The sequence below is a fragment of the Protopterus annectens genome, chromosome 7.part0, assembly GCF_019279795.1.
Source record: "Protopterus annectens isolate FY-2018-M chromosome 7.part0, PAN1.0, whole genome shotgun sequence".
Lineage (NCBI taxonomy): Eukaryota > Metazoa > Chordata > Ceratodontiformes > Protopteridae > Protopterus > Protopterus annectens.
In genome coordinates this window covers 411,857,728-411,881,297 of record NC_056739.1, presented here as the reverse complement: position 1 = coordinate 411,881,297, position 23,570 = coordinate 411,857,728, and the positions used below count along the sequence as shown (strand labels likewise).

The 23,570-nt window shown below is 38.6% G+C and overlaps 1 protein-coding gene across 1 annotated transcript in view; it reads left to right on the top strand.

Annotated features, from left to right (window-relative positions):
• CLDN15 (claudin 15) overlaps window positions 1-23,570 on the top strand; it is a 338,195-nt gene that overhangs the window by 219,956 nt on the left and 94,669 nt on the right. The window contains exon 3 of the mRNA XM_044076077.1: window positions 19,958-20,039. Within this exon, the coding sequence (XP_043932012.1) occupies window positions 19,958-20,039 (82 nt within the window). The remainder of the gene's footprint in view (window positions 1-19,957; window positions 20,040-23,570) is intronic.

Sequence of the window (23,570 nt, the reverse complement as noted above, 5' to 3'; positions counted from 1 at the left end):
GGATGGTGGTGTATGTGGCCACATGTTCCTCCTGTCCTGGATTTTATGTGAGTAAAACCATACATAAACTAAAGGACAGGATTGGGGAACATTTAAGGGCAATTAAAAATAAGGATAGCACTAAGTGTCCCAATTTTATAAAAGTTAATTTTTTTCATCATAGATAGGGAACCACTCAAAGAGAGGGGTGGGGACAGAAAACAATGGTAGAAGCCAAGGAGTCCAGGTGGCAACTATGATTGAACACAATGGTAACACCTGGACTTAATGATTATATATCAGTTAAACCATTTTTGAAGTTAAAATCAGATCATATTTTATAATTTTACTCTATCGGTGGTTACAACAAAAAATAAAACAACAATTGTATATTTGAGTATATTGCTGTAACTAGCTTTTCAAACTAGGTATTTTAAAGAAATACTTTCCACTGTATATTAAATGTGTATGATTCTCGGGGTCCCATAACTTTTTCAACATGAAGAACTAATTCTTCAGTTCACCAATGACAAGTAACTAGGATATAATTGTGTAAAAAATGTTTTTAAACTGTTTTCTAGTCTTGATATATTATTCCTTATTATGTGAACAAAAATGATGTGTGTATATTTTAGATTTAATCAACTTTAATTAATATCAAGGGTCGATTGGTTGTCTGTTTTGCAAATTTTATTATATAAATGAAATCAAACTATTGCTTAAATGACTGAAAAAGCCTGGTGGTTTACAAGGTGAAAGTGCTTAGTTATTTAAGTGTCTATTGGATGTTTGTAACAAAAGGTTCTTGCTTTTATTTCTGGTTGTGGATTTTTTGTCATTTTCTAGTTTTTTGTTACAAGTGTCTTATTGGCCATTTTAATTTTGTCACTAGGCAACTGTGCAAGTAATAATGGCTGTGGCATTTAACACTCCTCCTTCTATGTGATGTATGTGGAGATATTTGATACAGATTATGACTCACCCATGCACTGCTCAGCATGGCTGTTAGATAACACAGTATGCATCATTTTGTTCTACATGACACAACATTGCTACTTTGTATTTGTCAGGGCCCACATAGGAAGCCTGAGCTTCAATGGAATGCCTAATACCATAACTATAATAATATCAACTTTTATGAAGTAAATGTCAATATCAAAGGGCTCTAGCTGACTAAGTTTGCAGATCACTGCAAGCTAGGAGGAAGTCAATGAATCCCCAGTGATTTAGGCAGTCCGTAGGAAAGGAAGGCTTTTCTCAAATAAGTAACTGGTGTCAAAATCATGGTGTGAAACTAAATACCAAAAACTGCATTGTTGTACCTTTGGGAAGTCACCTACCCCAGGGAACTACCACACTGACACCAAGCATTACTAAAGCTCACATACACCCATAAGAGTTGACTCATTTGTTGAGGATTTGGGAAGTTATATAGACAGTGACGAGTGACCTAACTTTTGACCAACATGTGTCTATTGCTGTAAGAAGTCATTTTTTATTGCACAACTTATAAACAAAAAGACTGTGTCTAGATCTTGGGATGTCATTGCCCCCCTTTATTCTGCCCGCATTAGGCCAGTCATTGAATATACCGATCATTTAGTACCCCCTTTGGCATGTATCCTTCCAGACTCATGCAATGACTGGAACATCCACAGGATACAAGGCCTAAACAACATGTCCTATATGGGCCAGCTCAAAGTCCTGTCACTATACTCTGTATCCTACAGACTGCTAAGAGGTGACCTGTGTCTGGCATATAAGACATCCTCTGACCTAGTACTGATGGATTTACTGCACATCAGCAAGTCAGATGGCATCAGAAATACTCTGTCTAGGGCTCTGACCATCTTCTGCAACATCAATAGAATGGTTTGGAGGGACAAGTATATTCTACAGAGGATACTGCTGATATGGAACAGACTCCCCATCAACATAAAACAAAGCTCACCCCATCCATTTTCAAGTGCTACTTAGATCCATGGGCAGATGCTCTTAAATGCTTTATCGCATGCATGGTTCACCTCAAATTATCTATAGTATGATTCCAGAGGGTAATATATAATTATCAACCATAGGATGGGTAAGGCCAACCTATAACCAAATAGGATGGGTTATTTTGAGCACAAAGGGAGACTGGCTACGTTTAAAATGGCCCACTAGTGCAGCTGGCCTAGTACTTACCTATGAAACTATAATACCCAAGAGTGAATGGCATAATATAGCTGGATTTTCTCTGTGATTTCTTAATAGGCCAGACTAACTTCACTGATTTACTGAATCCTCTGGGCCTTTCAGGGGCTGTTTTGGAAAAAGGGCTGCAAGTGGACAGAATTTTAACTGATACCTTTTCTTTTCTTATGGTGATAAAAAAATCACATTGGATTCATTTTAAAAGTTTTAGGAGGACACCTTAATAAAAAAAAAATGAAAAAGTATGACTGGGAGTCAAGTGGTTATAGATGAGAATCTCCTGTTGCCTTGGTGATCTCTGTGGACTGGCATGGCTTGGAAGTTCTTTAGGAAAATGGCCCTTTCTTCTTTGTGCCAGTACTCACAATTACTGACATTTCATCTGAAGACTAAGTTAATGTGTTTCCTTGTAAAAGAACCCTGACTGTGTTCCTATTATGAAATGCCTAATTCATCAGTAAATAAGCTATTTACCTAGCCTGCAGTTCATTACCACAAATTTGACCCACAATTGTGGGAACAAGGCTTTCAAAAAATAAACTGCAAATCAAGGGAAAAAAACTTTTGAAGCTCACTTTTTCTCTATTAAAGTGTGTTTTCAGTGTGGTGCCCCTGGACCCCAAGACTTGAAGACTACTTTTCCCGTAGCCATAATACTTATTTACACTAACTCTGAGCAGCTGTACCCCAGAGCTGGAGGAATATACCAAGGTATCACAACAGTTCAGCAGTTTCACAGATCTCAATTACAGTCAGCAGAATGTACACAGGCACCCCTAACAGGTTCCTGACATTTTTATCAACATTTTTGCTCCCTTTATGTATTGCCTCCTACTTTGAAGTTGTTGATATACCATACAATTTTTCAGTGGTTTACCATCCCATGCAGCAGGGATAACGATCCTCTCAGAGCTTGTTGCAAAGTAACCATGTTTCTTTTAGAGAAGTGATATCTTTTGAGTATACATGTGAAAACTTAGCTTGGGTACATGATTTACCCAGAGATGCTCTTTAGTCAGCATGTACTTATTGCGTGCAGCTGTGCAATCCAACAAATGACTTCTCTGCTTATATAGATAATATAGTCAATTGTATTGGAAACAGACTGGATATGAAAACAGAAAGATAATACAATAAGAACCAACACATCAGTAATACAATACATAAATGTTAAGATTATGCAGGGGTTCATATCCCTCTGCACCCACATACCCCTGCAAACAAAATGTACCAGTTGTAAGGTTGCAGTATCTCAGAGATAAAGGGAATACTTAGTTTTCCAGGAAAGCCAACTCTTTTCTTTACTGTGCAACAGCACAGCCTTAAAGTTAGCATATTAACTTTTGGGTGGGGGTTAATACGTCATAACCCCCAAGCAGAACATATATATCCATTCCTATTCTTTATATAAAATACATGTTAACAGCCGAATGAAACTTTTTCCAAAATGATAGCTGGAGGAATATTTATATACACTTTCCTCTCACTGGCAAGACATGGTTCCAGGATGTGAAATCTTTAGCACTGACCAACAATGAAAACTAGTGAGCCTTTACTGTCTAGTTAATGTAGTACTGACCAATAATGAAAACTAGTGAGCCTTTACTGTCTAGTTAATGTAGTACTGACCAATAATGAAAACTAGTGAGCCTTTACTGTCTAGTTAATGTAGTACTGACCAATAATGAAAACTAGTGAGCCTTTACTGTCTAGTTAATGTAGTACTGACCAATAATGAAAACTAGTGAGCCTTTACTGTCTAGTTTATGGAGTACTGACCAATAATGAAAACTAGTGAGCCTTTACTGTCTAGTTAATGTAGTACTGACCAATAATGAAAACTAGTGAGCCTTTACTGTCTAGTTAATGTAGTTCTGACCGATAATGAAAACTAGTGAGCCTTTACTGTTTAATTTATGTCATGCAGGCTGAAGACAAATTCCTTTCTGAAGCAATGTTACATATCAATAGGGAAACAGATCTATGGCCAGAGAAAAAGGGGACAATAAAAAAGGTAAAGATAATTCCAGGTTTCTAGGCCCTAAAGAATATCCAGGGAGAACATATCTAGAGTGACAATTTGCATACTAGGAAGACTGCCTACAAAGTAGCACAGGCACCATTTTCAAACCTAGGTGCTTAGGATTCCCTGTCTCTCCCCCCTTGGCTGACCTGACATGACTCATAATATAAGTTTCTTCATTGTATGGATTTTTTACTGTTATTGTGTGTAACTGAATGACCTATTTCTAGGCTGTGATACTGCACAGACCTATTTCTAGGCTTCTGATACTGCACAGACCTATTTCTAGGCTGTGATACTGCACAGACTGCTCTATTTTGTTGCAGAAGCTTTATAAGTATCTAGTGACTTTACTGAATTCCATCCTAATATTCGTGTTTAAACTGAACCTGCACATAGAGAAAGTCTATAATCATTAGAGTGACTACTTGCTGCATATATTTTTAATGTTTAAATTGCTCATACACATTGAATAAGTGCATTTGCAACCTCAATAACTTGTGCTAGCTATACTGGAATTGCTTTTACTGAATATTTTGCAGTTGTACAATGATGAACGATTGATTAGTTTTTCTAGTATATCTTTAATATCTGGCAAGTGTTTGTTATGCTTTTCTGGTATATCTTTAAAATCTGCCAAGTGTTTATGTTTTTTCTGCTGTATCTTTAAAATCTGGCAAGTGTTTGTTATGTTCTCTACTACTAAGTTTTCTTAGCCATAAACCCTAGTCCACTCTGAAGTGTGCTACTTTTACCCCCAACCTCTCTGATTGTACTGTTATAAAATAACTGCCTGTTGCCTTAATACTTACCCTAGAATCTCTGCTTTTCTCATTTTCTAGTCAAACTCTACATTTACCTACACTAGTGTACTGCAGCTCCTGCAAAACTGTGTCTACGGGATTGGAATTGGCCACCACAGTCTAACATCAAAAACTTGTTCTCTCCCATCAATTAAACAGTGTAGGTTACGAACATAAAAAAACATTTGTTAAGCTCTCTTTTACTATGCTGTGTAACAAAGTGAGTCACCATTTTGGACAGTCATAGGGCTCTTTATGCTTTATTTTTTGCCTCCTTCCCCTGTAACTAAAGTAAACCGGTTCATACATTTGTCTCTCTGACCCTAAGATTTACAGCTATACCTTGTACCGTTGTGGCTTTCTAACACTCAGACATAGATTCCTGTTTGAAAGTTGTACTTGTCTGTGTGACATTTGAACAAGTAACCCTGATAAAAACCTCAAAATTGTATACTGTTGGTCTGTCATTCCTGCTAAAAGTAAGTTTAATTAAAGTGCTGAGTGCAGGTTTTAGGCCCTTACATTCAACTTACTTGTGGTGTGGTGTGGTTCTGCCAGCTCTGCTCCCTCTCACTCTGCTTGGGCTCGCTTCACTCCCCTCTCACCCCCCAAATCTCACCCACCCCAAGTATCCTCAAATTTATACTTTCACCTCATTGTCTGGTCACTCTCACAGCCCCCTCCCACCTCCATAACTTGTGCTCTCACCCTTTCACTCTTCCCACCTTGTCACCAATCTTCCCCTTTTCCCCACCCACCTTGGGCTGCTTCCTCTGTGGCTTTCCTCTCGCACACGTAACTCTTTCACTTCCTAGCACACCTAACTCCTCACATACTTACTATTTTCACCCCTTGATACTGTTCCTTCCCTCACACCGCTTATTTCTAGCCACCACCCTTCCCTAATATATTTCTTTATATTTTTCCCTATAACTCCTCCACTCCTTTTTCCATCACACAATGCTAGCCTTACTGCTATTTCTCCCACTTCTAATCTCACTAGCCCTAAGCACTTCCTACCACACTGAGCTCCAAATCTTCCCCTTGTCCCCACCTTTCCCTTTCCCAGACCTCTTCCAAAATATAAACAAGCTCCACTGACTATTGCTCCCTCTCTCTTCTGTCTCTCCCCCTTTCAATGTCTTAAATTTAAACTCATGGCCTACCCCGCTCTAACTCCTTAGCCCAAACTCAAGTACCCCATTCCCCTTACTGACCACCCTCCCCTTTTCCATCTTGTTTTTGCTGTTCTGGTTTCTGCTGTCGTCCCTCCCCTCTCTCCACTCCCCTTCCACCTTCATCTGCTGTCCCCTCAAAAACATCCTCAAATATCTCCAGCCTCAAACATCTCTCTCTCTCTCTCTCACTCTCTCTCTCTCTCTGCAATGAACATCCAAAGCCTAAACAACAAAATGTCTGAACTTCATGCATGGTTGGCACAACACAAAGATCACATCCTGACCCTGTCGGAAACCTGGCTAAAACCTCATATCAAATCCTCTGAATTTCTCCCACCTCAGTACAATGTCTATAGGTTTGATAGGACACCCAAAAAAGGTGGTGGGGTGGCTATCCTGTACTCTGTCTCACTGACACTAACACCTATAGACATTACCCTGGCTAGTTTCTCCCCTGCTGAACTACTACTCCTAGACTGCCACATCAATAACTATAGGAAGTTTCCTAGTGCCTCTATATATATAGATATACTCTTTTTCTCTTTATACCTGCTCTGTTTTTGTGATCTAATAATTGTTCTTTACTTTTCCCGTAGCACACCTTTGTATATTGTCTATAATCCATAATTTTGTATTATATTTATTCATATAAACAATGCTATCGCTGTACTGTAATTTTAATATACATGTCCTTTTTATAAATTGTTAACGTTTTAACTGTTTATGCTGGAGCTTTTCTCCCCGGGTCTCTACTGAAAATGGACATATATCCAGTTAGACTAGCCTGGTCAACAAATGTAAAATAAATAAATAAATAAATAAATAATATCCCCAGGTAAAAACATCCCTATCCTTAAACATATACTCTCCTGGATAAACATCTCTATCCCCTATGAAACCATCATTCTTGGCGATGTCAATATAGATTGGAACTTCCTTATTGGTGACTCACCCCAACATTTCACAAATCTGTATGGATTCTCACAACTGATCACTACCCCTACCCACTACAGTAAAAACGCTACTGGCTCCACAATTGACTGGATCTTGACCAACTCTCCAAACAACCATTGTAACCCTTCTACCTTCCCTGACTCTATTAGTGACCATTCTCCCATCTCTACTCTAAGGCACTCTCCTCATCTCTCTAGGCCCCATCTCTACAGAGATTGTAGGAAACTGACTACTTTTCCCCTGAAACCTTTAACGATACATTCTCTGCCATCAATTGATCTTTCTTAACAACTCTCCCGCTCAGTGATGCTGTTACTAAATTCAACCACATTTTCCTTGATGTCCTAAACTCTCTTGCCCCAACTTGCAAAATCAGAATCAAATCTAATTTTGTACCCTGGCTCTCCAAAGCTACTCATGCTTTGATGCATGAAAGAGATGCTCTGTGGAAAAAATGGCAAACCACTAAAACTCCCACCTTTCTCCAAGGTTATAAGCAACTCAGAAATCATGTAAAAAAATGTATTATTTTGGATAAATGCCAATATTTCACTAAATTTCAAAGCTCTCACCCAAATGACCCCAAAAATTCTGGAGTACTATCAACTCCCTGCTCCACACTGGTTCTCCTACCATCCCTAACCCTTTCCCCTATCACTCTCCCTCTAAAACTGCAGACTTACTCAACAAACACTTCACAGACAGCATCTCTAAACTCCAACCCTCTGGTAACTCTGCTCATCCCAACTCTTCTGTGTCTCCCTCACCTCCCCCTAAACCTCTATGCCCCTCTGTCTCTCAGCCTTCTACCTTGCAACCTGTTTCTACTAAATAAATCAAATCCCTGCTTCTTAAACTAAAACTATGCTCTCCCTCCACTGATAAACTCCCCCCTCAAGTTCTGAAAATTGCTGCTGACTCTGTTGCATACCCTGTATCTATCTTGTTGAACCACGCCATTCAGGAATCTACCGTACCAGAAATATGGAAATCCTTCTATACCACTCCTCTGCACAAAGGTGGCAACTCTGTTGAACTCTCTAACTATAGACCAATCACTATTCTCACACCACTCTCTAACATCCTTGAAAAATGTATACATAGTCAACTACTGCCATATCTCTTTCAAGAAAATGTCCTCACCCCCTCGCAACATGGTTTCCGCCCTAAACACAGTACCTCAACTACCATACTATCCTTTACTCAAAAGGTTGCAGAAGCTAGTGACAACAACCTCCTCATCTCCTGTCTATTCCTTGATCTCTCTAAAGTCTTCTACACTGTGTCTCATCCCATCCTACTTAACAAACTCTCAGACCTAAACCTCTCTCCTTCTAGTCTTGGCTGGTTCCAATCCTACCTTACTGGCAGAAAACAATCCATTAGATGGTGTCAGGCTTTCTCACCCCTCCTTGCTGTTTAAACAGGAGTACCCCAAGGCTTCATACTTGGAACACTCCTTTTCAACATTTTTACCAACAACCTACATACATCCTGCAGTCTCTCATCTGTAATACAATATGCAGATGACTCTTCTCTCATCTATCTCCAGTACTATCTCTGAACTACACACACTAAAACATAATTCCTTTATCTCTATTGAAAAATGGCTCAGAAACAATCAACTAATCATTAACCCTAAAGAAACTCACTCTCTTACCTTAAATCCAATTTTTCTCTTTCCTCCCTAGATGGTACCACTATCTCCCCTGCCTCACACACCAAATTCCTTGGGGTAATAATTGATGACCGACTAAAATCTGACTTACACATACAATATCCAAACTACCTCAATGCAGAAACTGGAACAAACATACAACAAAATTGCCAGATTTATTCTAAACCAACCACTGTCTTCACATCAATGCCTCTCCCTAAACAAACTTCAGTGGCTGGAATTTCCACACCTTCTCCTACAATCGCAGCTCCACACTACCTTTTCCTTACTCAACAACCCCTCTGCCTGCCCTGCTCTTGCCTCTCTTGTTACGCTCTACTCTGCCCCGGCCTCTCCGGAGTGCTGATCAGCATCTTCTCTCAGTTTATAAACCCAAAAGGAATATTGGCAAACTACTTTACAAACACTCTGCCTCACTAAATTGGAAGAAACTTCCTCTCCATATTAGATCCAACCTTCCCTTTCCCTGTTTTAAAAAGGAGCTTAAATCCCACCTACTAAACTTGAAATGATGCCATTGCCTTGACCACACATAGTCTTAGTTTGACCTACTGTATACCCTGTTGCATCTCCTAACTTTCTTTCTCTGTTAGTAACTTTTGCTTAAAGTAACCCCCTAAACCCTCACTACTATAGCCCTCTCTTTTCTCTCCCCTTCTAATTCTTCACACTATTTATCCACTCCACTGCATGTCAGTGTCTATACATTGTCCTTCTTTTGAACAACGATTATCTTTTTTTTTTTTTTTTTTTACTCTCATATGTAGTAAATTTTAGACCACTGTTATCAGTGCTACCCTTTATGTTCATAATTTTTTTTCTTTTATTTTTCTCTTTATAATTAATTTTGTATTTGCATTGTTATATTTAATAGTTTTTGTCATGTATGTTTGTCTTTGCTTGTGTTTGCTGGGGCTCTTTCCCCTTGGGGCTCCACTGAAAATGGGTTTGTTTGTGAACTCAGATGGACTAACCCAGTTAACAAATGTGAAATAAATAAATAAATAATTAAATTGTCACATTTTTAATCAATTCTGTGCAAGTTATACTGAAATGTGTCAAGCAACTGAAATTCTTTTGTATGTCTTTTTCTCTTGCCTACAATAGTGTCAAACTCTCTTTTTTTTCTTATCCATTGCTTCTGCAATGTATTTTAATCTTTCCTTGTTATTTTTACTGTGACTTTATTTTACACACATATTTTTCTTGAAATAATCCACTTAATTATTTTAATAGTATACTAGTAAATTTACTTTTTATACTCACAATAAGCACAGCTTTTGATGATGTCATGTCCATTTCTTTGAAAGGCCTGTACATTTTTTCTGCTTTTATTACACAAAGTATTCTGTCTCACTAAATTATCCCATCAGTGTTGTAAACCTATGAACAGCCATTGCCGTTAGCAGTTTATTAGGCAAGTAGGGAACAGAAGTAGGTTGCCAGGCCTTTTTCCCCATATCACATGCATACCTATAGAAAGTTTAGAGTCACCAGCCTACCTTTCACATATATTTGGGATATAATCAAAGAAAATTCACATGGACACAGGGTGGACATGCAGAGTCTGCAACGATGGCACCCCAATTTGGAACCAAACCGGAGTGGCGGTGCTAATCACTCTGCTGCCCTGTTAATGAATCACACAATTTATGAGATTCAGAGACTTCTACTAAACTTATTTACTTGGTAATGTAAACAGATGTAGTTTATGTAAGGTCTTAGGCCAGTACAAGGGACACATTCTGAATAGATGGCAAACTCATTCTTAGGTCACATCAATAAATTAATTTCTCCAACTGTTGCTATTTTGTCCCTCTCTCACACACACAAAAAGATTTTTACCTAGATCTATTTCTAAGGGTTTCTACTCAGACTTCTGTCACTGTGAGGGAATACCTCAGGATTTTGGGTCTCATGGCATCTATGATTTTCATGATACCCCAGCAAGATTCCACATGAGAAAGACACAGTGGTATAAATTTGGTCCCAACAATAACATCCTTTTTTTCAGATCCCAGTGCTGGGGTTTATCAGAATAGAAATATTTTGGTGGAAACAACGGATATCCTTAAATCTGTATTCCCCCTTCTCTTTCCCTGCTGCAATCACCACAGACACTTCAGACTTTGCTTGGGGAGCAGTTTCTGGAGGGATAAAAGTGCAGGGAGAGTGGGACACCCAGGACAGATGCAAGCACAAAAATATCAAAGAGATGCTTGTCCTTATCAAGGTACTCAACTGTCTGAATTATCTTTTGTCCCTGGGACCTCTTTAACTGGTTACAGACAACATCATAGTCATGTGGTACATCAGCAAGCAAGAGGGAACCAGGTTATACCCCCCTTTGCAGACTGGCAGTATTAGCTTGGGATATAGCTTCACAGCACAATCTCACTCTGCAGGCATCCTACATTCCATCAGAGCAAAACTATGTGGCAGACAAGCCGAGCAGGACCAGGGCAGACCATCACGAAAAGAAACTTGATTGTGGGGGGGGGGTCTTTCAAGATTTGATCCATCTGTGGAAAATCTTTAAGAAGATCTCTTTAACTCCCCTCTAATCAATTAACTGTTCCAGGACTCCATGTAAGAAGGCCTTGAAGACAGATGGCTTTTCTTTTCTTTAAACAGGAATGTTTCTGTATTCCTTTTCACTAATATCCAGGGTACTTTCAAAGATTCAGAAGAATCCTCCAAGATCATTTTGATGACTCCTTTCTGTCCCAGGCAGCCGTAGTTCTTCCTTGTTTGCAAATGGCCAGGAGAAATTACCACAAGGTTACTCACAGATTAATTCTACTCACACAAGGCCAGGGGTGTTTGAGACACCCCAACATCAATTATCTTCAGCTGACTACCTGGATGATAGGGTCTTAATTCTTTTTAGGCATCTGTTTTCAGAGGATGTTCAGCAGGTACTAATGGAGGCAAGAAAACTTGCTACTAGAAAATCATGTGTTAGGAAATAGTAAAGGTTTTTTAGTTGGTGCCAACAACACAATTGACACCAATTCAGGGGCAGTTGTTCTCTGGTTTTACAATATTTGTCTGAGTTACTATCTTAAGGCCTTTCCTAGTTTTCATTTATCAGCTATTTAAGCATGTTTGCTCACGGATGCTCCTCTTTCAATGCAATTTCATGTCAAAATGTTCTTGAAGGGGTTTTGCATAACAGGCTTCCTAGAAAACTGTTAGCCTCTACTTGGGGTCTTAGCAAGTGTTAGCTTCTCTAATATAGAATGAACACTGACACTTGCTTGAACCAGCTAGTCTAGCTGACATGTGGTTATGTGGTTCTTAACATGGAAATGTTTCACTGATTACTCTGACCTTTGCAAAAAGAGTACCTTAATTGCAAGCTCTTGCAAGCTCTTATGGAAAGCCACCCCTATCTCATTTTCTACAGGGACAGGGATTCTTTAAGAACTAATTGTTTTATGCCTAAATTACCATCTGAGTCTATATTAAGCCAAACTATCCATCTCCCTGTTTTCTTTCCTGAACTTAAAAGTGAGGGAAAAAGGATACTCCATACCTTGGATGTCCACAGACAACTTTGGTACTATGTTGAACTAAATCTTTCAGATCTTCAGATCAGTTGTTCGTTTCTTGTGAAGGTAAGAAGGGACAACCTGTGTCAAGACCGACTATTTCCAAATGGTTGTTTAAAGCTATTACCTTTTGTTATACTCACCAAACTATTCCAGGCAGGGTCAAGGCCCACACCAGTGCTTTGGCTTCATCTATGGCTTTTAGGAAAGGGTTGGTTTCTAGAAGTATTTTAGAAGCTGCTACTTTGTCTTCTGTACATACTTTTACGAAGCAATGAATTATTTTCTAGGTCTAAATCAAGCTTTGCTATGACTATTCTCCTTCCACCTCTCAAATATACTTAGTTATGGTAATCTACCCATAAAGCTAAGCTACTGCAGTAATGATCAATATGAAGAATGCAGTACAGTTGTCCAAGATGATCTTACCACAACAACAAATGTTTGAATGATCACTGCTGCAGTAGTCACTCCCTGCCTCCATCTCCCTTTGTTGTTCATAGGTGTGTACTAGGCTAATGGCTCTGGAGTCTTTACAAGCCTAGCTCATAGGATTACCCTGGCATCATGCCACCCGACCTTAGTTCCCAGTGCCTCTGTCGAGTAGAGTCACTGGAGTGATCCCTGAGGTAAATGTTCTATTTCTATGTTGTCTGGTGTATTTTTATGCCAGGGTGAGGATATTTTTTTTGTTGTTCCTAGCATTGTCCTTACAGGGCTCAGCCTTCTCTCTCTGCTGGCAGGAAAGCTCAGAAGGGCTTCATGCCCAAACCTGTCTTTTAATCAGCTCAGCTTTAGCTATTTGACAGTTTAGGTACATGGAAGGGGTCCTGAAGTTTTGGAAGATGGCTTTCTATTATATCCCTGGCAGGATATAACCCTGTGTAGCTAAGGCTACTGCAGCACTGATCATTCGAACATCTACTGTTATGATAAGTTAAACTTACTCGACTGTACTTTTTTTTAACTGGTAGTACATCAAGGCTGCTAAAATTCATCATGTATTACAATGAGTTCTCCAATCCTAGCCGTATGTTACATGTTCTTGAATTCAAGAAATTAATTTAAGATCAAAGCTTGAGAGGTAAATTTCCTGAATCCATTTTGAGAACACACACTGGTAGGTAGTACACAGGATTATGGCTATAAACTTTTAACAAGCTACTTGCTGAAGGTCAGAGGTTTGATACATTCAACCTACAGTTGTGTAATTTGCAACTCTGAGCCAGTCACTTAACTGGAGAGTGCTCCCTGACTGAAAAGGGATCAGCACTCTACCTCAGTTAAGAAATACAAAATAAAATAAGCACTTAACAGCTTGGTTATGAGTGGGAACCGGATTGTAATCCTCCATGATTTTTGTGCCTTAAAGCCCAAGTTATGGCTGAAGTGTCTCAGGACCACCAGGACCAGCTCACTTACCCCCAACAACAAAATGAATAAATAATAATTATAACAATGTTTCTTAAATTACATATAATTAAGCAGTCCAGCATTAACATGTCAATGGCAGAGTTTGTGAGTTGCACCTGGTTTAGTCCATGTTTGTGCCTAAATACATTCAGTATTATTCCTGAATGGTTACTTAAGTAAGGTATGATGAGCCTATGATTTATTTAAACAGATTAATGGCACAGTAACTTCTTTTGATATGTTCAAGTTACCATATTGTGGAGGCAGTCTTAAAATTTCTGTCACAGAATAAGTAGCTGTCTTTGTTGGTACAGGGTTTGATTGTCTTTAGCAAAAGAAAAGAATGTTTATATCATATTTAATGATAAACATTGATCATTGAGTAATAATGTCCCCTTTGGAATGTACCTGTCTAAAAACGTGTCTCATCTGGAATGACCACAATGTTCTCATATTAAAAAAAAAAAAAACATCTAGGGCCTAAATTGTAAAATCCATGCAGACCATCTCTAAGCCTTATCCCTCTTCTAGGTATCATACAGGCTACTGAGAGGTGACCTCTGCCTCGTATCAAGTTACAACAGATCGTATTCTGTCAGACCTGTTACACATTTGTGAGTCTGTTGGTGGTATAAACATCTGCTCAAGGATCTCTATGTCTTTGGTAAAATAAATAGAATGTGTTGGAGGGACAGGTTTTTATCACATAGGACACCATACAATGGAACCATCATCCACACCAAATAAAGCAAAGTACTTCACTAACTATGTTCAAACATTATTTGAATGAATATACAAGCAATAGCAAATTCACTCCTAGTTTAGAGCCCCCTCCCCCACCTCCCACGGAGAGGGAAACCATGTAAATTGTTCATATGTAAAATATAAGTGCTAAAATCTGCTATGTAAATGCAAGGCTAAGCTTAAGATCCTCACAGATCACTAGCTTAGTAAGAGCCTATGAACTTATGAATCTATGACACCATCACCCAGAAGGAAGGAAGGAAGAAAATATAATCAAATGGATTTATCATTCAAAGGTAACATCATAGCTTGATTTTATTCTGCAGAAGCATCATTTCCACATGAGCTGTGAAGGTAAACAAGTTCTGTTAACACCAATACAGAAAGAGACAGAACACAAGTTACATTTTGGATTAACTATAATGGTTTATCCTACAAATGTTGATTTCGTACCAAATGAATCCGAATGATAACGTGTTTGCATACCTATGCATCTGGCAAGAAGTAGAAGGTATCTGTGTTTCAGGTGAACTAGGCAAGCGACCTTTAAGTGTTCATTAATAGTAAGTGCATTTTAAGTGGGGGTCAGCAGGTAGCTTTATAAGCAATATGTCACTTCACACATGATGTGAAGGTACTAAATCCTTTGTTTTGAAAAAAACATGGTGTAGGAATTTAGCTGCACCTTTTCATTGTGATAATATATACCTATCAAATCATGATGTTTCAATCTGTATCAGAAGTAGATGCATCCTTAAGTAATCCAAAACATGGTGTGTCTTATCCCCATTATTCAACACACGCACACACACACACACACACACACACACACACACACACACACACACACACACACACACACACACACACACAAAAAGACACACACACACGCACACACGCACGCACACGCACACACACACACACACACACACACACACACACACACACACACACACACACACACACACACACACACACACACACACACGCACACACACACGCACACACGCACACACACACACACACACACACACACACACACACACACACACACACACACACACACACACACACACACACACACACACACACACACACACACACACACACACACACACACACACACACACACACACACACACACACACACACGCACACACGCACACACACACACACACACACACACACACACACACACACACACACACACACACACACACACCACACACATACACATAAATTCAAGTATAAAAGTAATTTCAGACCTATGCATTATTAAGGGTGCATCCTAGGTGAAGTGTCTTATCTTGATCAATGGATTTACATGACTTTTAAACATGAACCTATTTGCCTTTTGGGGGGAGTGTAATGGTATGAATCATTCGTATACACATCACTGCATGCAATATGCTTGCACTGTAATACACTGAACAAAATCAATTATTATAGTTGTCTCATTTGTTCTGTTTTCCAACAATCTGACCATATATTATCAGAAGTTTGACTTTCACTGCTGAAGCCCTTTGAGTTTCCATTCCATTTCTTTCTTTATAGTATTTTTCTTGGAACAAGGTACGCAAATTATTTAGCTGCTCTTGCAACCATGATTAGTCATTGCTGATGATGTACAAGTTTTTTTCTTAGAACTTCCTCATTTGAGTGCCAGAATCAGTTATAATATGAAAAGGTGCTAAAGGCCTAATTTCCATAAACCTAGTGTCACCCGTCCTAACATATGAAAATCGAGTGAGAATTTTTTTTTAAGTTAGCTTTGGAGCTTGCCTTCATATTCATGTTAGTCATGCTACCACTGTATATATGAGGTGCAAAAACATTGTTCCAAGTATAGGATATTTAGTAAGCATATCAGTAGTTATGTTCTTTATACTTAATGTTTACGGTTATGTTTTGTGCAGGGCTTCAAGCTTTACATATGAATTGAATTTCTATCACTAGAAATAACATTTTCTGCCAAACATCCTTGCTCTTCATTATGTTTAACAATTATAGCTTTTGATACAATTTATATTTATTTGAGGTATTTACTACTTTTTTGCAGAAAGCTGCAGGTTGCACCCTTACAGGCCACAAAAGACGTACTTAAAGAGCTCCCAGTCTGACTGAGACAGAACAGCTTACATTACAATTGGCATTATACACTTTGTTGAAACATCATCAAATCACATTTGCAGAGAAGTGTTTTAAAAGCCTTGCCATTCAATGATTAAAACCACCCAAAAAGAAGGAAGACAGCTGAGTTGTGTTTTATTTTGCAATAACATTTTCAAACATCCGCAGTTTCAACATTTGAAATTAGTACCGAAGCTGCATTTTACATAGAGGCACACTGGTTACCTTTCATCACAGCAAGTGGAACAGTCAAAAACTTCAAGACTGAATGGTAGATGTGTGGATGTGTTATTAAACCATCCCCGTCTCTTTACACACAATAGTCATGATCCTACAACTCACTCTATAGAAGCATGAGATTTTTCTTATCTTTATTTTGACCCAGCTTCCTTAAATTTGCTGTTGCTGTCCCTTCTTCCCAATCTCTCCCCTTCATTCAAAGGCTGACCTCCACTATATACCACAGATGATTCTAAGGGCCAGATTAGATTCATGAATGCCTACACTGAGGAAGGCTTTATGGCTAAAACCAGTATGCTTTTCTTGCTCCCATGGTGGATATGATCATTGCTTGATTAAAGAATTTTGTGGTGACAATTGAGAGCTGGCCTTTTTTTCTGTTTTTGTGGATTATAGTTATTTCTGGCCATGCACCTGGTCCATACTTGCGTGACTTTGGATACAAGGCTTTTGCACATTTATCAAGACCAAATGACATTCTTATATCATCTGAGAAAGTTTTAACTACTTGCAATTGTGCTTTCTGCTGAACTATACAGTTTTAAATCATCTACAAAACACTTCGTTGTTTTCTGGTAGTCAAACTGTAACCATGACCTGATCTGACAAGTAGACAGCTTAATGGGTTAAAGGTAAGTCAAAAGAGCAGCAGTGACACAGTCACCCTGGAATACCCCCCTTTGAATTTTTATCTCTGGGATAATAATTTATCCTTTATCACAGCTTAACTGCAAACTGGTTTGCTACTGATTTATGGTCATTGTAATGTAATTGCTCAATGTAGGGCATATCTTATACATCTGAAAACACTCCTTTAGCATGTGGGATATTGTCAAAAGTTTTTTTTTTTTTTTGTAATCTGTCCATGCCATACTTTCATTCTTCCCCTTTTTACAGTTCTCCATTATGAGTTTATTAAAAAAAAATCCTTTGCTCTATATGATTTTCTTTTGTTACCCTTCTGTTCCATTGCCATGATTGAGTTTTATTCTAAATGACTGCAAACTCTGTCGGCATCAATTCCAATTTATAATTTTTACTTGATGGAAGGCAATATATTGGTCTGTAGTCTTTAGGATAAGTTGCAGGCTCGTTCTTAAGGAGTAGTATATTTTTTCCTTTTAACCAGGTTGGTGTCTGTTTGGAATGTACATAGAAGTTATTTCTTACTCAGGGCTAAATTCTCATGTAAATATGTCAATACCTTTAGCCAGAAATTAAGTACTGCATCTGGGCCTGGGGTTTTCCACTTAGGAGCTTTTCTGAATTTTGTTTCAATTTCTCTGGCCATTACTTCATCCCATTTCACATCATGTACATTTGGACTTCTTTTACTTCTATCCATTCAGCATCTTTGTTGTGTTCCACAGGGTCTTCATAGAGATTTCTCCAAAATGTGTCAATTTCTTCTGTTTTTTTTTTTTTTTTTTTTGGTGGTGTTTCTATCCCTTTTGCTTTGTTTCCCAAGTCAGTATAAAACATTTTTGGGTCATTAATGAATTGCTTATTTTGTTCTTTTCCTTTATATTTATCTGCATATTTTCTACATTTTTGGCCTGTGATATCTTTAGTTTCTTTTTGCAACACTGTACAATAGATCCTGGTCTCTTCTGATACTGAGCCTTGCTTTTATCATGTCTCTCTTTCTAAGTATTTTTCTAAGTATTTTTTGCTGCTCTGTTCCCTCATTTATACTCCAACTGTCAGACTTCTTGTATTCATTTTTTATAGTTTTCTCCATTCGATGCTTCCATGACGGCATTTGATTTCTTCCCTTCCTTTCCCTTATTGCTCTTAAGGCAAGACCTTATCAGTTACTAATTTAGATGCATTGTAATATATCTATATAGTCTACTTCTATTATAGCACATGAATTTCTGTTAATAGTTTTGATTACAGTGCTCATCTGTTTTATCAGACTTATAACATATTGGGTCTTATTGACTTTCTGTAATCTATTTCTTTCATTTATTTTAATATGTATAATCAACTCTATTAAATCAAACAACTCCTCCCTTAGCTAATTTTTCTCTAAACTGAGAGCACATTCTTTCTTCTCCATTTCCTGTGGGTATTTTACAGAAAGTTGCATAACATCCTCCTGTGACCTTTTCTTCAGCTGCGTCCTGTATCATCAGTTGCTCTTTCATATAGGAACTCACTGGCCAACATTGACTCCATCAGAGTTACCACTGTTTCCTGTTCCTTCCCTTACTGTGCAACTCCAACTGAGCTCTTGTACTGGTTTTCTCTGAAGGATCCAGTTATTTTCATGTAGCAATTGATCAGATGCTTTCCGTTCCACCTGTTTCTCCTTAATGTGGAACTCATTTTAGCACCATACTATGATGGATTTTCTATACCAAATCTTTCACTTTGCAGGTAATCCATAACTTCAGTTTCTTTTTCTTTAACTTCTCCATCTCTAATTCTCTTTTCCACTTTCCTTTTTTATTTTTTGTATTGTTAAATTTTCCATATCCAGGATGTCTTTGCCTATATTTCTCTTCAAATATCTTCTGTGCTGCTTTTTATACTGATTAATTTTGCTTTCTTCTTTGGATAAATATTGTACCTTATTAAATCTCTTTTTCTTTCCCAAATACATATTTAGTTTTCATACGTCTCCTGGTTTCAGAGTACTGGGGAGCCTGTCACAACAAACAATGGGCACTAGACAGAGATACAGTAACTATTACCTGTGAGGAATCTTAAAGGATCACCTCTTCATCTCATGGCATGTGTCTTTGATAAAACATATATTTTTTTGTCTCTTCCAGGCATGTTTCTGCTCAATAGTTCTATCTGTTTTCATTCTCCTAGATGCTTTCACTTCTGTTTTATGAAAAATTATACAGGTTGCCTGACTTAAGCTAGTAAAAAGATATCTGGAGTCCACTAAAACTTAATTAAAAAAAGACATATCTTTAAGCACAAACAGTGGTGAGTAGACTAAATAAAATGTAAAACAAAACAGAACAGCTTCATATTAAATTGCTCTTAGAACATACAATTAATTTTCAGTTTCATTTAGGTAATTGTTTATTTTATAATCTTTCTCATTTCAGGTATATGTACATTGATTGCAGTGACTTGGTATGCTGTCAACATCACCCGGGAATTCTTTGATCCTCTCTATGCTGGAACCAAGTAAGTAAGCTCTAGTATAACAGGCATAAAATATGCCTGGCAAGAATGCTATATTTTTATCACATATCAAAGTGGAGTTAGATCATGGAATGGGGAGATGTGCCCTTAATTACAATGAAACATACTGAGTTACTCTAGCATAATTCATTAATTTATAAACTTCTTATCAGAAAAGACTTTACAGTCAAAACAAATTCTAATCATGATTCCAGGAGTGACAAAAGGACAGACTTTAGATTATATAAAAAAAGCCATACAATAAATAAGGAAGAGGAAGACTATAGAAACAAAAATATCAGTTATAAAAATTAACTTATAACAGTAATATATTATACCTTTTTTTACAAAGGTACTCCCAACCCAGATGTGAAGGTGTTCCCGATGTGCATGATGAATATAAATATATTAGGTGTGCTTTTCAGACAATAGAATCAGGACGTGTATAAATAATTTTGTGCATAACCTCATGATTTTAACAAAAACTGTTAGTAACTATTCTTAATATTCAGTCTTCTCTAGACTTTTATGTCTTCAGAATGAGTTATATTTTGGATCCCCTAGTTATATCACATTCCAGTCTAGACAAACCAAACTTCCCCCAAATGCTGATTTATCTTTTAAGTGAAGAATAACATTAAAGGCCATAAAGATCCCAGCTTAAAATCTTATCTTATCCAAATAGGGATAACATAAGCCTTGAAAAAACAGCAAATAGAAGGAGAAAGACTGTATGGCACATTCAGGATAGACTAGAATCCTAACAAACTTTATTGCCCCTAAATGGGGCTTTCATTATCATTTTGCTCTTTTCTTGTCCAAACTTGATCAGTGTTACAGTTTGTTAGTTTCCATTTTGACTACCAAGGAAGAAATACCCACCTTTATGCCACAGATGATACAAAAATACAGCATAAACAATCATTTTGTTCCCAGCTGGCACTCTGCCAAGATTTGTCTAACTTGTTAGTACAAAGTTTCCAATGCTTTTCACCTCTTTTGACCAACTTGTTCAGGTCACACTTCTCTGTCTATCAAACCATCTTGTACCAGGAGCTACTGTTTCAGACATTTTTGTTCCAAACTAGACTTTTCATTCCACTCAATTTGTTTACACTTTGATCAGGTTAGTCCCACCAGGCCTGCAGCCTCTTTTCAGGGGGACCTAAGGTAGAATACATAGAGGAAATTTGCCCAGGGCACGGGACAAATTCCTTACTCGTTTTGCTACATCATCTTATTCCCAGCACAGAGGCAGCTGAATTGAGATACATGATGGCAGATGGACATTTGCAGCTGTGACCAGAATGAGTAGAGGAAAGTTCTGTAATGGGAATTCAGCGGTATATGGCACAAATAAGAGCTATAGGAAAGAGTGGCCAGGTCTCTAATGCTGTGGAAGGAAGCACCAACAGTTCATAGGTTCATAGGTTGGTACTAGGTTAGGTCCTATACAAGCCTAGCCATAACAATTCCCTGGCTATTTCTTCCCACACTATTTACATCCCTGGACCCCTGTCTAGCAGGGTGACTGACATGATCCTTGGGGTGAATTTCCTTTCTCCCATCCAATCGTCAAGGTTCCTTTTGAAGAGGGCCAAAGAGGCACTCTGCTTGACATGTATGGGCAATATATTCCAGAGTCTGGAGAGTCTCTGGGTCAGGAACCTATCCTTCCAGCATGTTTTGTTTATTGTGATGACAAGGTTTAGATCCCTGCAGTGTGTGGCTCTGGGGGATTGGGATTTCTTTAAGTGTAGCATGTCCAACAGTTCTGGGTTTGACATGGCTTTGTATGTTAAGCAGAGATCGCCTCTGAGTAGGCGATATGTGACAGAGTATAGCTGGAGTTTTTTAAGGTGGTCAGCGTAGTGCATCTGCTTTAGGCCTGTGATTCTTTTAGTGAGGTATTTCTGCAGCCTTTCCAGTTGTTGCAGATGTCTTGAGAGGTACATACCAAATGGGGCATTGTATTCTATAATGGGTCTAATGAGGGATGAGTACAGTGGGACAATGACCTCCTTTTTCTGGATGAAAAGCCCTTAGTTATGAGGTGTGCCACATAGAAGGATTTCCTGACTGTTGTGGCGATGTGGTTATCGAAGGTGAGACCACTGTCCACCTGTGTCCCTAAGTCTCTTATCACACTTTTGGTGTTTAGTGTACTGCCACCTATATGGTAATTCACGGATACATGTTTTTTCCCAAAGGGGATAACTGTACATTTCTTGGCATTGAGCTTGAGCCCATGGCTCTGGCACCAAGCATCTATTTCTGTAAGGCCCTTTTGTAGAGTATCCACATCATTTGGGGATTCAGTAATGGCTCCCAGTTTGCAGTCATCTGCGAACTTTGTTAGTTAGAGTCCCTTAGTGTTGGCCTGTACTTCAGAGAAGTAGATGCCAAACAAGAGCAGTCCCAGGACTGAACCCTGAGGTACTCCACTTGTCACTTGTCTGGAGCTGGATTTGGAGTTGGCTATTTTTACAGTGTGGGTTCTATCAGTAAGCCAGTTAGCAACCCATTGAGTAACGTAGGGATTAATGCCCAGCTTAGTAAGTTTATCTATGATTCTAGAGTGGGGGATGGTGTCAAAGGCCTTGGCAAGGTCTAGATAGGCTGTGTGGACCACCTTACCCTTGTCCATGGCTCTGGAGAATGATTCAAAGAAGTCAATCAGGTTCAGGAGACAAGATCGGCCCTTCACGAGCCAAAACTGGGTGGGGTCCAGTGTTTGAAGGTTGCCAATGTCTTTGTTTATAAGTTCCATGATAATACGCTCCATGGCCTTGCAGATAAGGCTCATCAGACTGATGGGATGGTAGTTTCCGGGATCCAAGGTGGATCCCCCCTTGTGGAGTGGGATAACTGTAGCTCTGCACCATTCACTGGGCATGAAACCTGAAGTGAGGCTACATGACACTTAGGTGAGGTGCCAGTTCATATTGTAGTTCATGTAGTACACAGCCCAAGATGTCATCTGGTCTCATGGATGCTGTATTCTTAGCTTAGGAGAGTGCGTTTTTTACCTGTGTGGCCATTATTACCAGAATTTGGCAATCTTCCGGTACTGAGATGGGCCATTTAGGGGGTGAGAGGGGGGTGAAGTTGGCACTATATCGATCTGCCAGGATATTGGCAATATCCTTGGGATCAGTATATTTAATGCCATTCTGTTTTAGCTCAGAGCAGATCTGAGCATTGCCATTTAGATTCTTGACATAGCTATAGAATGCCTTGTGGTTGTCTTTGGAATCTTCGACAATTTTATTTTCGTAACTAGCTTTGGAGGATTTTATGAGGGATCTCAGTTTCTTACTGAGGCTGGTAAGGGAGTTTTTTGCATCCTGGGATTTTCCTCTTTTCTGCAACAGTTTCTTCCTTTTGTTGTAAAGTTTGTTTATGGCAGGGGACCACCAGATTGCCTTCCTTTTTTTGGATGAGAGCATCTTGGTTCTATTTGGGATGGCACGATTCATGCATGAGTGGATGTGCTCATACAGTGCCTTAGTGTAGGATTCAGCAGTTGAAGTT